At 39.4% G+C, this 16,443-nt stretch overlaps 1 protein-coding gene across 2 annotated transcripts in view; it reads left to right on the top strand.

The window, feature by feature from the left end:
• TET1 (tet methylcytosine dioxygenase 1) overlaps positions 1–16,443 on the top strand; it is a 148,532-nt gene that overhangs the window by 48,727 nt on the left and 83,362 nt on the right. For both annotated transcript variants that reach the window (XM_036829600.1, XM_036829598.1), the window contains exon 3: positions 3,728–3,781. In XM_036829600.1, the coding sequence (XP_036685495.1) occupies positions 3,728–3,781 (54 nt within the window). The remainder of the gene's footprint in view (positions 1–3,727; positions 3,782–16,443) is intronic.

The raw sequence follows: 16,443 nt of genomic DNA, 5'->3' as shown, positions 1-16,443 counted from the left end.
AGTGACAAAAATAAGTTCTGAATAGGTTGGACTACAACACAATGTGTCTTAGTTTCTCAACTTGTCATTCATTCAACTGGATCTAGTTGTATGCATTTTGCCCTAAATAATAAGATAATGGGAATGGCTCTCGACCTCCACTTTCTCTGCTAGTAATTTCTGATTATTTTCTCCATCAAAGTTCATGTCACCTAAGCCTTGAGCTGAGATGGACAAATCGCTAGGTATAGGATTTAGAACAGATGGTCACAACTAATTGATGTTACCAATCTACTCTGTGTCCAAACAAGTATAGATCTTCATGGTGTAGTATCAGTTGGATATTTGGAGTTAATGTTAGTTCTGGTCACTTCCATTAACCCTCATTTAGCTGGGATGAGCTTTGGCTTTATTATTAACTCATTTTACAGAACACTAAACATAGACCTTCGATGTTTGCTTAGGTTGCCAAGTGCGATGTTGTGTGGTTTCATGAGTATCCCATACAGTGAAAACGCCTGTCCATGGGGCTGTAAAAAATGGACCTCTCACCAGTGTGGATATTCAGTAGACCTAACACTCTGATCCTGATTTTATTTTACTGAGGCAAACATATGGATCACACAGGTAATAAAATGATTTAAAATATATAATTATATCTTTTTTATTTTTTCGTCACACGGCACATGGGATCATAGTTCCCCAACCAGAGATCGAACCCGCGTCCTCTGCACTGGAAGCACGGAGTCTTAACCGCTTAACGGCCAGGGAAGTCCCCTATAATTATAGCTTAATATATCATGGCCATTTTACTAAATAGTGAGCAATCAACCTGGGAAAATGTTGATGCTTTTTAAAAATGTTATTCGGCTATTCAAGGGGAGAGGCGTAATCTGTAATTGAAATGGAAGACACTTTAAGAAATGTAGGGCTACCCTTGTATGCATTGCTGATGGGAATGTAAAATGGTAAAAAATAGTTTGGCTGCAGAAAATGATTTGGTGGTTCCTCAAAAAATTAAACAGAATTGTCATATGATCCAGCAGTTCTACTCCCATGTATATACTCAAATGAATTGAATGCAGGGACTCAAATAGATACTTGTATACCCATGTTCATAGCAGTATTATTCACAATAGTCAAAAGGGAGAAATGACCCAAAAGTGTATCAACAGAAGAATGGGTAACAAAATGTTGTTATTCAGCCTTAAAAAGGAATGAAATTCTTAATACGTCTTACAACATGGATGAACCTTGAAAACATTATGCTAAGTGAAATAAGCCAGACGTAAAAGAACAAATATTGTGTGGTACTACTTATATGAGGTACCTAGAGCAGGCAAATTCATAGACTCAGAAAGTAGAACAGAAGTTAGCACGGGAGCGGGGAGTTACTGTTTAATGGGTACAGAGTTTCTGTTTGGAATGATGAAAAAGTTCTGGAAATGGAAAGTGGTGATACTTGCACAACATTGTGAATATACTTAATGCTACTAAATTGTACACTTTAAAATGGTTAAAATGGAAAATTTTATGTTATGTATATTTTACCACACACACAAAAATCTCCAAAGAGAAAGAAATGTAGGGTTAAAAGGTTTTGCACTCATTTTCAAATCTTGTATTTGGTCCTGTTTTTCTACCCATTCATTTCACGGTTGCTTCATTCCCCACAGAGAGCTTTTTAGCGTGGGCTCAGTATGCTTAAAGTTGCCGTGGTGGACGTGGTTAGGTCAAAATCCACTGGTTTTGCTTGCTGCTTACATTTGTTAAAAATTTTGAAAGTGGGTGGGTGAGGGAGAGGTAGTTTAAAGTGGGGAAACAATGCATGTTGGACTTCCCATTCCAACAAGAAAAGCGTGCTTTTGTGGCAGACTGAAAGGCTAGGAATCAAGGGTGATGAAATACAGGCTTTCCGGCCCTCTCTCTGTTCCCGATTTCTGGTTGTGGGAATCTGTTCTGAATCCAACTGCAAGTGGAAAACCCATCTTTGGCTGAGCAGCCAGTGAGGCCCTCCTGCCAATCCCCCAAATGTGCTGCTGAAACTTTGGCCCTGTGAGGATGGAGCTGAGGCTGTCTTCCCAAGATCTGTGCAGCTGTCAAGGTGGCTGTGATGGGACTTTGACTGGCCTCTGCACTGCATTTTGGCAGTGACCTTGAGACCTGCCAGCTCAAACAGCTGTCCTGGTTCTTCGTCTGCTGCCACTGTTACATGTCCGGGAGGCTGAAGGGAGGGGCTGAACTCCTCTGGCTCTGTCATTCCCAGGGTCTGGCAAGTTCTAACTGTGGTGCCCAGCTCTCCCAGTGCTTACCACCCACTGGGCATGGGGGCAGTTCAGGTGTATTGAGTGTGGCTGGTTGCTTGTTCTACCTCTGGCTCAGCTCCCAGTCCCTGGGAAGTAAGTGGCTGTGTCTGTCCATCAGCCCGTGCACAGACAGGCTCCACGTGGGGACTTGCTTGGCAGCTCTGCGGAGAGATGCTCAGTGACAGTTGATGATCTTGGGAGGCAGAGGAGCCAGAGGTGCTTCTTCTGTCCCAAAGTTATGAATCCGCCTTCTGGAAGGGATGGATTTCTTTGGGAAATGAAGGTCATCAGAAATGTCCAGAGCAAGAGAGAGAAATCTTTTTGAAATCTCCAGCCACTCAGAGTGGCAAGTGTATTTTGAAAACTCCTCCCCCTCTCCTTGTCCTCATCCTGTCCTTTCCCTTTTAAATGGCTTTATTATTATTTTTTAATCCGCCTTTATCATTGGACATTTATTGACAGAAATCAAATTGCTGTGTTTCTGGGCAAAGCGCCTGCTGCAGAGAGGTGTGGTTCCCGAGGAATGAGACACGCAGCCCAACAGCTGAGCCTACACTGTCCTCACATAACCTCCCTGCCTTAAATATCGCCAATATTTAGCCTTGCCTTATAAAGTAAAAATGCACAATACCTTCCAGAGTTTCAGCAAGCCCAAATGCCCCCCTCAGCTCAGTTATATCTCCTGTACGTTAAAGGCAGGACCGCGCACCCCTCCCCCCGCGCAGACCTGCCCTCGGAGCCGCCAAGAGGTTACTAATCAGGGAGAATCCGCCATCGATCCGATGGTGGAGACCTGGGGGATTTGTGTGCATTGTGTTTTTGCTGAAGCCTCCTGTGATTTCGGCGCGACCAGATCCTCTGCAGCGAACTCCATGTCGCAGCTTGTGGCTGCCTGTGTCCTGTGGTGAGAGCGGAGCCGCACAGGAGATCCTTTGTCTAGGAAGGCTAGGCAGAGAAGATCACTTTGGAGTTGCTAAGCTCTGCATTGCCATTGGCTGCACTCTTTGTGGGGCTGTTTTTGCAAAAGGCATGCCCAGCACGTCTACAGTGCTGGCAGGCCAGGGCTGCCTTTAAACACCATGATAATAATACCAAAAAGCAGTTTGCAGAACTGTTCAACTGTAGAGGCTTCCTCTGCAGAAGCGAGCAAGATGGCTACCTCGTGGGCTTCGCTGTGAAGAATGCAGAGGCTAATTAAGACAGACTTTAAGGGGAAAAAAGGGTATTTCCCTACTTCATCTTTATGCAAGGCTTTTTTTCAGTGACTTTTGAAGTATACATTTTACATAAGCTCTTTAGGTTCTGTCTAGCAAACATGTTGATGATTTTAGATGGTATAAGTAGTTTTATAGAGAATAGCCAAAAATTTTTGGGGGGGGGAGGTGGGAGCTAATTTTTTTTCTCTTATACGGAGGCTCATTTTGCAATTTGATTTTTTTTAGGTTATAAAGGAAAACAAGAGGCCCCAGAGGGAAAAGAAGCCCAAAGTTTTAAAGGTAATCAGCTATTGATTAACTCATATTTAATATTTTTCCATTTCATATAGTATTTTTCTGTCACTTAGGGGTAAATTTGGAGTACAGTGGATGTAAATTCTCCCAGATTTTCAGTAGATAAATGAATTTTCACTCAACTAAAGTGTTTTCTCTCTCTTTCTCTCTCTCTCTCCCTCTCTCTCTTTTTTTTTTGATATGCTGCATAATATGCATATTAGCATCCTTTATTTTCAACTCCACACGAGTCTGCAGAAAGAAAACTTTATATGCAAGTGTCGTGAATAAAATTTTTGGCTTTTTTTTGTAGCTCCCTTTGTAGCATCTGCATTTGTGGTGTTGCAGCAGTGTGTAAACTTCAGCTCTTAAGGAGAAAGACACTATTTAAAGTTGACAGCTATGATCCATTGTGATTTTAATGGACCTTCCATTAGACACTATTTTAAAATGTGTGATTTTTCCAAAGGAAAAGGTGCCTAGAGGTTCTAGTTCAGCTTAAAATGTGTAAGCCATTGAGGTTTTACAGCCAAATTACAATTGCTTAATCCCAAATTCTCATTATATCATCTTGAATTTGGGCATTCATGGAGGGGTAGGAATGTGTATGTTTTCTTTATTTTCAGTAGTTTGCCTAATGAGTATTCAGTAGTTACCTAATTCAGTTATAAGCTAGCAGTCTGTGTTATGAGCTTTGTACAGTATTTAAAATGGTTAATTTAAAAGCATATGACATTACTAAAAGTTCAAGACTAGCTTTAGCAAATAGGTGCTTATGTGTTAAAGGTTTCAAGTGGTATATTGCTATTATGAATGTAAGTATCCTGAGCAGTCAACCTTTTTAATTCAAGAAGGCATATAAAACAATAAAATGACTGGTCTTTAACATTATATTGTGTATATATAATTGAAAATATCTTACCTTAATCTTAGCTTTTCTTTTGCAAATAAAGTTTTGGCACTCATAGAGGAACAACATGTTTGAACTATAGATATAGCACATTTTAAAATCTCATTTGTTTCCTCAGTCATGTACCTTGAAAATGCTATTGACATGCAGAACCAAACCTTGCATTGCTTTCTAATTTGTCTGACCACTTTAAGTTTCTGTTTCCTGTGTGTACACAGCATTGCCATGTATATTTTTCATCAACCAACAAGTATTTATTTAATATTTACCACACAGTCATCAATGTGCCAGGCACTGTGAAATGAATGAAATTGCTTGGCACAAATTCTCACTGGGCCTGGACAAATAGAATACTGGTTATTTTCAAGGTAAATTCAACCCTTCTCTGTGTTTCTCCTGCATATTGATCCACCTGCCCCCTTTTAATCCTTTCCCCTCCCCCAATTATAGAAGAATATCCTTAAAATCCCCAAGTATATTTCTTAATCTCTTTTTACACTTTCTGTGTTGGGTGTATCCATCTCAGGTGTTTTGTCTTAAAATCTTCAAGTGAGAAATAGTTTTAGTCCTGCTGTTATAAATGGCTCTCAAATTTGTGTGGTGGGGGGTAGCGTGGGGTGGGAAAGAGCATGGAAGAAAGGGATGGAGACTGCATGGACAAACTAACATGGACTAATCTTGGTAGCTAAATCATCACCTGCCTTTCCTACAAGGTAGAATTGGACTTTGGGAATACTATTTAATTCTATGTTTATTTTGTTAGTCTGTGGGTGTCCTGTCACCTGAAATAAATTTCAGAAGTAAATATACTGTGTATTGCTTTTTTGAATCATGGCAGTGGACCCTGACTTTTAAAAAGAAATAAGTGCCTGTGGATGGCTGGAATTCATGTGCCACAGCAAGCAGAACCAAACTGTTGCTCACTTCCTCTGTAGTTATCAGTTGTTGTACAAGAGTAGAGAAATGCTCTAAAAGGAAAAAATTAATTTTTTTCCTGATGTTGGCATTTTTAAATGTTTTCTTTAATTTTCTGTTGGGCATGATTTTTTTTGTTCTTTTTCAAAGAAAGCTTTGTTTCTCTGCTCCACAGTAGAAATGCTCAAATACTTTCAGATTTTAGCTTGATATGTGTAAAATATAGTTAGAGCAAGTGTAGAATATTATATAACCCTGAAGGAGATGTTAAGAAAACTAAATCCAACTTCTGGGAGGGAGGGTGGAGGAAAAGTAAAACTTTCCATTTAGGATTTTATGGGTGAGAACTTAACATTCCAGCTGGCTGCTACCCAGGGGATCAGTCACGGGAATCTACAGGTTACAACTTGGTTTCCTTTCATAATTCTTTCTTTGCTGTTGGCATTGTGCCAGAGTTCTACTCTTCTTCCTTTGACTCTGGCCTCTTAAGTCTTCACATCTCCTGGGTCCCTTGCTCTTAGTCAGGGTGGCTGCTACCCATAGGTATCCTGACTCATTTTCATCTTCATCTATTGGGAGGTAGTTGGATAAATGAAGAGTCTGACTCAGGAAATTGGGAATAGAATTGAAGCTTGTCTCATCCTACTCTGAACCTGCTAACTAAATACTGAATCCAGTTGTGGGGCTGAAATTGCCTGGTGTGTCTCACACCTCTCATCTTTAAACAATCTATTATCTATTATCTATATCAAAAACCTGTATGCATTCTATTACAATTCGAAATTTAAAACTATACATAGTGATCTCAAATCCCAGACTACAGAGAGCATTTTCCTCGAGCTGAAATGACAGTTTCTGTCCAAAGCACTCTAATGGCCAGAATGGGTACCAAATGATGGGGGTGAGGGTGGGGGAGCTCAGCACAAACTCCTGCCCCCACTGGGGCTGAAGGACCAGGTTCCTGCTCAGGCGCTCTTGTTGATCACTGGAGTTGATCTGTCTTCATAGATGGCAGCAGGTTAGCTGTGCTATAATTGTTTGCTTGACTCTTGAGTAAGGTGAAGGTGTGAGATGATTTCAGGCCTTGATTCATGAACTTGTACTTGTGAGTGGCATGGTTTGGAACTCCTCTCGGTCGAAACATTTATGTAAATAATCACTATTTTGTGTTTCGGGGTGGGAGAAAGTCAATATCACTTTGGTTAGGTTGTCAGTCCCTGTCCCTAGAGAAAATCAGATTACACAGTCAGTTGGGAGTATTGGGGAGAATTTAATAAAGGGATTGTTTAAAAGGTGTGGGCAGGGTTCAGAAAAATCTAGGGATGACAAAGCATCCCAGGACTAATGACAGCAGAGAGATATTGCCACTCCTAGGCCTGAAGGGGCAGGGGCTTTTGTGTGGCCTTTGATAATGGGATCTTTCTTGAAGAGAAAGTCATGGGGAGGTGGGTATGGAAATAAATACTCTGCCATCCAGTTTCCTGCTGCTTTCATTGGTTGATGCCAATCAGAAGCCAAAAGGAAAAAGGGAGCCTACTGATGATGAAATATATCTTGTTCCACCTCCCTTGTCGTGTAAGAGGGTGTAGAAGTTGGAGTGGGGACCCGAAGGGCAAAGCAAACATACATTCAGCATCACTACTGACCACAGGGTCAGTATGGTAGGGTCAAAAATAGTACCAGAATCATGACTATGTAAGAAAGTAACACTAGACAGGGTTGGGTGAAGTTTATATAAGAACTCTATACTATTTTTGCAACTTACCTGAAAATCTAAAATCATGTCAGAATAAAAAGTGTGGGTATCCCTGAGAATGAACTGCATTTATACATTCTGTAATTTCTTGTCTGGTAAGGGACATTTTTCTAGCTATTTGATTATAAAATATCATCAAAGTATTATTTGGAAGAACTGGGTGAACAAATATAAAGAAATGTCAGTGGATATTAAACCAGGAAACTGTCTACAAATGATTTAGAAATGAAAAAAAAAAAAGAAAAAAGAAAACTAAGTGATCTTCCTGCTAGCTTCTATGCTGGCAGCCCTGTTCTTCACTGTTTCCTTCCTTCCTTGATGATGCTGATAAAAGTAGAACGAGTCGTTGTTGGGGGGGCAGGGGGTGGGATGGGGGTAAATAAGACATGTTTCACTGGGAGAGAAGGACATGACACTGACGTGTAGCTATAGTGATAAGTCTTTTAGAAACGTTTTAAAAGGAGAATCAAATCGTAAATGAATCACATTCATATGTGGTCTTGATTTACATGACAGTGTTATTCAAAATATTTAGTACCATCATTGCCTGGCACACAGTTAATGCTCAATATGTGTTGTTTCTTGAACAACAGTATTATTAACATTCGATAAATACTTTTTTAGCCCATACTAAATGCTGGGCTACAATGGTATGTAAAACCAAACTGATTTCAGCCCTCAAGGAGATTAAATGTTGCTGAGGAAAGGCCAAAAAAAATTAAAGACAAATTAATAAATTACAAATTGTGGCATATACTTTGAAGGAAACAAAGAAACAAAAAAAAATTTGCCAAGACAGGGGAAAACACCCCCTAGGGAAATTTACTTGGTATCTTTGAGAACTATTGCCTTCATTTGTAAATTGTTACATACACTAGTGAGGGTTTAAAGCTACCAAATTAGATACAATTGAGTTACCCTGTTTATCTTAAAAACTCATTAAGCTATAAGAAATGAAAGATAACAGGGTTACTAAAGATTTTTTTTCTGTGCACACTTATCTACAACTTTGTTTCAGTTAGTTAAAGAAATCATTGGTAAAATGATAAACTTTTCTTAACTCTAGTTATAAAGTAACATTCCATGACTTATAGCAGCAACATGTTACAAATTTTAGTGACATCCTATACTGAGCTTGATGGTTGTTCAGGGGGGAAAAAAGCCATTTGATAGTCTTTTTTTTTGGCTGCACTATGCGGCATGCGGATCTTAATTGCCTGACCAGGGATCAAAACTGCACCCCCTGCAGTGGAAGCATGGAGTCTTAACCACTGGACCGCCAGGGAAAGTCCCTTAGTCTTACATAGTCCCAGGCAAAGAATCCCAGACTTCTGAATATAACAGACCACGGGGGCAGTGGGAGGGCGAGGGGGGGCAGGGGGGCGGGGCAGGGGAGATTCAGAGTGGTGAGAGCATCCACAAAGGGATACCAGCTTTATAAACAAAGCAAGCAAACAAAACAATAACAACAACAAAAAAAACCCACAAACATATAAATTGGAAGAAGATAATCTCAGAATATAGGGTGGTCATATAAAATTTAATAATTTAGCCTTATGATTCAACACATGGTCCTTATTTTCCTCATGTCATAAGCTGGCAAAAACTATCAAAGACTAGTGCTTATCCATCAGTGTTTATTCACACGCTCAAAGGCACACATGGGGCTTCTGGTTTGCATACCCAGAAATTGTAACATAGCATTTTGACCAGGGACGATGAGACTGAGTTCAGGCTGAGAACTCAGACTCAGGGCTGAGTTCTCACTAAGTCAGCTCACACACAGTCAAATCATTCATTTATCATCGGAGCACGAACATTTCCAGTGATTCAAAATTCATGTCCATTTTGTAATTTCTAGGAATGATCCCAAACAGAGAATCAGAGTGAATAGAAGCCAAGTGGGGTGAATAGGCTTGAAGAAAATTTCATTCAGGCTACAAAAAAAGTCTGTTGAATTCTTCCTAGCTTAGAAAAGAACATATGCTTTGTGTCTTGAATCCTTATGCTCATCTGATAATGTGTTTGTGTTTTGAGAGTGCTAGATTCATACTGTTTTCTGAGGTCTGCCTTCCTTATTGTATAGCTCTCCATCTATTGGCTAGAATATCATCTCAATACACAGGTAAAAAGAGCCAAATAAGAACTGTTAAATTTTTGTTAAAACCTCACTAGTATCTTAAGTCATTTTCAAGTTATAATTAATTTTATAATGGAATGCCTTTCAATATTCAAAATGTGTCATAAAAATAATGTTTTTAAAGATGTGATGGCAAGGGAACTTCCCTGGTGGTGCAGTGGTTAAGAATCCACCTGCCAATGCAGGGGACACGGGTTCAAGCCCTGGGCTGGGAAGATCCCACATGCTGCGGCACAGCTAGGCCCATGTGCCACAACTACTGAGCCTGCGCTCTAGAGCCCATTAGCCACAACTACTGAAGCCCCGGTGCCTAGAGCCCGTGCTCTGCAACAAGAGAAGCCACTTCAGTGAGAAGCCCATGCACCGAAACGAAGAGCAGCCCCCGCTTGCTGTAACTAGAGAAAGCCCACGCACAGCAACAAAGACCCAACATAGCCTAAATAAATAAATAAATAAATAAATAAATAAATAAATAAAACATCATTTAAAAACCTTTGGTAAAAAGATGTGATGGCAAGATTTATCCACCACAGTGGCCTATTCAAGAGAATGAAGATTACAGTGTCATTCTTTAACCTGTTCTGATGCTTCGTAGTTTGAAATACTGTTTTAGTCCTTTTTGAGCTAAAAACAGGACTTTCTGCACATGAAAAATTTTAAGGGAAGAGATGTTACAGTTTTATTATCTATGTTTAAAATTAATGATAATATGAATTTGATTAAAGCATAGGTTCTTTTCATGGTTCTAGGGAACCAGATGTTAAACAGTAAACTTATTTTAGCAACTTAGTTATTTTTAAGTAAATTATTTATTTTAAGCATTATATTGTGTGTTTAATTTTAAATATAGTATACAAAAATACACACTCATAAAATACACACTCATAGGATCATAAGATTGTTATAGACTTAAGTGAATTATTTAATACATGTTACATTGCCTAGGACAGCTTGACATATAGTAATTTCTCAATTAGTGGTATTATTACATCTAAAGGTATAATTTATCCTACTAAAAATATTAAGTGAGCCGTTAAGAAAATGTGTATTTTCTTAGCAATATGTTCCCTTGCCTTATTTGAGAAATATAAACCTGTATTACAAAAAGCCTTTTCTTTCCTTTTAAAAATGTCACTTCTGCCTTTTGTAATAAGAATTATCAGAAAGGAGTCTTTAAACCTTGAATATATTAAATTTCTCTCTTTCCTGTTTTATTTATATGTATATATTTTATAGAATCAATAATTCTATAATAAAGACTAGAATATCATCACTATGAAAAATAATCTCACAGCTGATGTTTAGTTTCAATTATAGAATTCAGCTGCAAAGAAAAACTCGGACTAGGATGAAGACATTTGAAACAGGATATAAGTTATAGGGATGTTTGCAAGTTCTGTACCTTAAGCATGATTTCTTCCAGATAAGAATCACATAAGAAAGTTCTCACTAAATTATCACAAAATTTATCTTAGATATCTGAATGTATCTTTTTCTTAGAAAAAATGTTTTTACTTAATATCTTGTGTATTCATTCTACTTTAGAAAGGGAAAAAAATCTAATAACTGTGTATTCCACTTCTTGAAGTAAGTTTAATGTTATTTTAGACATAACTTCTGTGAAAATAGAAAACACAAATCTGAAATTTTCTGAGTATTTAATTTTTTCTTTTGCTGCTTGGCGTGTGGGATCTTAGTTTTCTGACCAGGGATCTAACCCATGCCCCCTGCATTGGAAGTGCGGAGTCTTAACCACTGGACCACCAGGGAAGTCCCCGAGTATTTAATTTTGATATCATAGGAATTTAGGGCTTTTGATTACTTTTATTAATTAATTAATTAATTTATTTATTTATTTACTTATGGCTGTGTTGGGTCTTCATTTCCGTGCGAGGGCTTCCTCTAGTTGCGGCAAGTGGGGGCCACTCTTCATCGCGGTGCGCGGGCCTCTCACTATCACGGCCTCTCTTGTTGCAGAGCACAGGCTCCAGACGTGCAGGCTCAGTAGTTGTGGCTCACGGACCTAGTTGCTCCGTGGCATGTGGGATCTTCCCAGACCAGGGCTCGAACCCATGTGCCCTGCATTGGCAGGCAGATTCTCAACCACTGCGCCACCAGGGAAGCCCCTGATTACTTTTAATTTAAAAATTTAAACCATGTGTCTTTTTGTGGTATCAGCAGTACCCAAAGGAAAGTGCCTGACTGAGGGAAATTTAATTGAACTGAGAGCTATTTTCATTTTTTTTTTTTGGATTACTTTTTTTGTTTTTTTAAAGTACACCTGAATTATACATTATTTAATTTTTATTTATTTATTTATTTTTATTTTTGGCTGTGTTGGGTCTTCATTTCTGTGCGAGGGCTTTCTGTAGTTGCGGCAAGCGGGGGCCACTCTTCATCGCGGTGCGCGGGCCTCTCACTATCGTGGCCTGTCTTGTTGCGGAGCACAGACTCCAGACGCGCAGGCTCAGTAATTGTGGCTTACGGGCCCAGTTGCTCCGCGGCATGTGGGATCTTCCCAGACCAGGGCTCGAACCTGTGTCCCCTGCATTGGCAGGCAGATTCTCAACCACTGCGCCACCAGGGAAGCCCTGGATTACTTTTTTAAAAAAAATTAATTAATTTATTTATTTATGGCTGCATTGGGTCTTCATTGCTGCGTGCAGGCTTTCTCTAATTGCGGCGAGCGGGGGCTACTCTTGTGGTGCGCAGGCTTCTCATTGAGGTGGCTTTTTTTGTTGCAGAGCATGGTCTCTAGGCATGTGGACTTCAGTAGTTGTGGCATGTGGGCTCAGTAGTTGTGGCTCACGGGCTGTAGAGTGCAGGCTCAGTAGTTGTGGCACATGGGATTAGTTGCTCTGTGGCACGTGGGATCTTCTGAGACCAGGGCTCGAACCTGTGTCCCCTGCATTGGCAGGCGGGTTCTTAACCACTGAGCCACCAGGGAAGCCCTATTTTCATTACCTTTAAAAGGGGAACAGTAACTAATCCACACTGTTGTTTAGCAGATTACATAATTTTAAATTTACTGAATTTATCCCATCCAGAGTGGATGTTCAGTAAATGATAGCTATCATCATCATGATTGTTTTTGTTATGGTTGTTAATATAAAATAAAATCCTTTATAGAATATTGACGTGTTTAGATTTTTAGTTGCTTTTATTATTCGTTAAACTAGATTGTAAACCTCTTAAGCTTAGAGCAGCATTCAACTTTGTGTCTGCAGTCTTAATGTAATATCTTGTGCCTACAACTCAATAAATGTTGGTTTAATGAGTGATTGAATTAATGCATTTCATGGCCTAACCTTATTTAGTCAGTTAGGTGTGAAGTGTAGAAATTATTATAGTGACATCTGGGTATATAAGGGAAACTGTACTTTCTGAAATCATCAGGCCAGCCTTGAATAGTGTTGATAATGAATTGCTATGGAAATCAGGATATATATCTAATATCTTTATTTTAATTTGATTAATTGTTCTGAAAGTTTTATTTGAAAAAATCAAACCTACAGAAAAGTTGAAAGAATAACACATTGTACATCAATATATTTTTTTTTTTGCTGGATCATGTGACATTTTACCTATAAATGCTTCAGCATGCCTCTCCTTAACTGCAGTACAGTGATCACACTGAGGATAGTTAATGATTCAGAAGGTACTGTCCAGGGCTTCCCTGGTGGCGCAGTGGTTGAGAATCTGCCTGCCAATGCAGGGGACGCGGGTTCGAGCCCTGGTCTGGGAGGATCCCACATGCCACGGAGCAACTAAGCCCGTGAGCCACAACTACTGAGCCTGCGCATCTGGAGCCTGTGCTCCGCAACAAGAGAGGCCACGATAGTGAGAGGCCCGCGCACCGCGATGAAGAGTGGCCCCCGCTTGCCACAACTAGAGAAAGCCCTCGCACAGAAACGAAGACCCAACACAGCCAAAAATAAATAAATAAATTTATAAAAAAAAAAAAAAAAAGAAGGTACTGTCCATTTAAAAAATCTTTTCCATCGTTCCCCCCTCTACCCCCCCACCCCAAATCCTTTTTAGCTGTTTCCTCCTGATCTAGCCTCTAATCTTAAATCATGTCTTGGATTTGGTTGTCTTGTCTCTTTGTTCTCCTTTTATTTGGTCTTACTATCATTTTGAGTGTGTGTGTGTGTTTATATAAATTTATTTATTTATTTATTTTCAGCTGCGTTGGGTCTTCTTTGCTGTGCGCAGGCTTTCTTTGGTTGCGTTGAGCGGGGGCTACTCTTCGTTGCAGTGCGCGGGCTTCTCATTGTGGCAGCTTCTCTTGTTGCGGAGCTCGGGCTCTAGGCGTTCGTGTTTCAGTAGTTGTGTCACGTGCGCTCTAGAGCACAGGCTCAGTAGTTGTGGCACACGGGCTTAGTTGCTCCGCAGTATGTGGGATCTTCCCGGACCAGGGCTTGAACCTGTGTCCCCTGCATTGGAAGGCAGATTCTTAACCATTGCACCACCAGGGAAGCCCGTGTGTGTGTTTCTTGATTGGTGATTTTGAACACTACTTCTCTTTTATTACATTTTTATAAAATGTTTTGATTTGAAGATCAAGCAATCTGGGTAAATTACAATAAATTTCAGGTGTCAGGTAGGTTGTACAATCTACATTTAACTGTTGGGGTCTTTGTCAGAGATTGTCCAGTGCTTCCTGGATTGTATCGTAAATTCTTAATTAGAGGAGAGTAGCAGATTGAAAAAATAAATGTAGTTGGCTAAACTCAGAGATTAAATTGACCTGCCCCATCTGTACCAGATAGTAGCAGGGAGTGGAAGAGAAAATGGATACCTTAATTATGGTTTCACTGACATAAAGAAATGAAAAACGAATGAAGTAGGGGTGGGGAAGCACTTTCAGTACTATTGTCTTGAAGTCAGGGTATTGATGAACCTTATAAAAATCTGAATGTTATTTGCTGATTAAAATAAATAGAAGCTATTTCAAAATGTTGATTTTTGTCACTCTACATCCATGAAATCTAGTTTATGCCCTCACTTAATGGACAGGATAAAATAGCTGCAGTTTAGAATATTTCATCAGAAGTTTAATCCAGCTGTCCAGGGTTTACTTAAAGCCTCTGATATTTGATCACTTTATTAAAACAAGTTAGGAGGGCTTCCCTGGTGGCGCAGTGGTTAAGAATCCACCTGTCAATGCAGGGGACATGGGTTCGAGCCCTGGTCGGGAAGGTCTCACATGCCACGGACCAACTAAGCCTGTGCGCCACATCTACTGAGCCTGCGCTCTAGAGCCCGCGTTCCACAACTACTGAAGTCCGCTCACCTAGAGCCCGTGCTCCGCAACAAGAGAAGCCACCGCAAAGAGAAGCCTGCGTACTGCAACGAAGAGTAGCCCTTGCTCCCTGCAACTAGAGAAAGCCCGCGCGCAGCAAAAAAGACCCAACGCAGCCAAAAAAAAAAAAAACCAAAAAAAACCCCAAACAAACAAGTTAGGACTATCAGAAAACTGAGTTATCTGGGCCACATTTCCTAAGATACTATGCATCATGACATACCATAGTTATATAAGGGACAGGCTAACTTTTGCTCAGTATAATTTCTAGTGAAAAATTGTCAAGATTATTTTATGTGCTGCCCATGGTCAGAAAAAAAGACAATATAAACAATGTGTTTTTCTATTTTGATTTTTGAGTCAGAAAACTCAAATTTGTTGGTCAAGCAGTGTAATATGCTCAACTACTAAATGAGAAAGCATCTTGTCTTCCTGCTTCATTCTTGTTAGCTTCATTAAAATTTAAAAAAAATACTTTGACATAATTTCAAACAACAGAAAAGCTACAAGAGTAGTGCCAAGTATTCTCATATATCCCTCACCCAGTTTACCCATGTTAATATTTTATCATATTTGCTTTATCTCTCTCTCCTCATATGTAAATTTTCCCCCTTGAATTATTTGAGAGTAATTTCAGACCTGAGTTCTCTTTACCCATAAGTACTAAAGTGTCTATTTCCTACAAGCAAGGACCTCTTCTTGCATAACTATAGTACAATGATCAAAATCAGGAAATTAACATTGACACAATACTATTATTATCTACTGATCAGAATTCACTATTTGTCCTTAATAATGTAGAGCACATCAAAAGATAATCTCAGATTATGAATTTCATTCAGTTGTTCTGTCTCTTTAGTCTTATCGGTCTGACATTTTTCACAGAGTACAGGTCAGTTAGAATGTCTCTTAATTTGGGTTTATTTGATATTTGCTCATGATTAGATTCACGTTATGCATTTTTAACAAGAATGCCACAGAAGGGAGTTAGTGGGGTTTTGTTTTCCAGTGAATCATATCTGGAGGCACATGATGTCAGTTTGTTCCATTATTACGATCTTTACATTGAAAACTTGGTTAATGTGGCATCTGCCAGGTTTCTCCTACGTTACTCTTTTACCTTTTGCAGTTAATATCTCCTGTGGAGATACTTTAAAACTGTGTAAGCATTCTGTTACTTCTCATTGGTTTTTAGTATCCATCCATGTTTCTTGTCTGATGTAATTATGATGGACTCCATTTTAAGCTAAACATTTTATTTTGTATTTTGCTACCTTTAAGGCATCTTGACTTTCCTTTGGGCATAGAAATGGCACATATTTTAAGTTTTAGAGATTAAATGAATAAAACTTTTAAGTAATAATGAAAAGTGCCTGTAACTCTATTTAATGTCCTATTGCACAGTGTAGCCAAATGGTTAATTTTGGTTGAGAAAGTTGGACTCGGGTCACTGTGTGATAAAGTGGGTATAGTAAGGATCTGGGATGTTGAAAAAATGCAGGTATGAGGATGATGAGGCTGACTAGGCATAGAATTCCAAGAGAATGTGACTTAGACCTCATTCCTTCTTTATCTTGTCCTTTCCACTTTTATCTTCCCGGCAACCCTATCTTACCAAGAACTCAATGTAAAAGAAAGAAGC

Source organism: Balaenoptera musculus, chromosome 16 (assembly GCF_009873245.2).
Source record: "Balaenoptera musculus isolate JJ_BM4_2016_0621 chromosome 16, mBalMus1.pri.v3, whole genome shotgun sequence".
NCBI classification, from domain to species: domain Eukaryota; kingdom Metazoa; phylum Chordata; class Mammalia; order Artiodactyla; family Balaenopteridae; genus Balaenoptera; species Balaenoptera musculus.
Note: the sequence above shows the minus strand (reverse complement) of the source record. Positions and strands in the feature narration are given on the sequence as shown.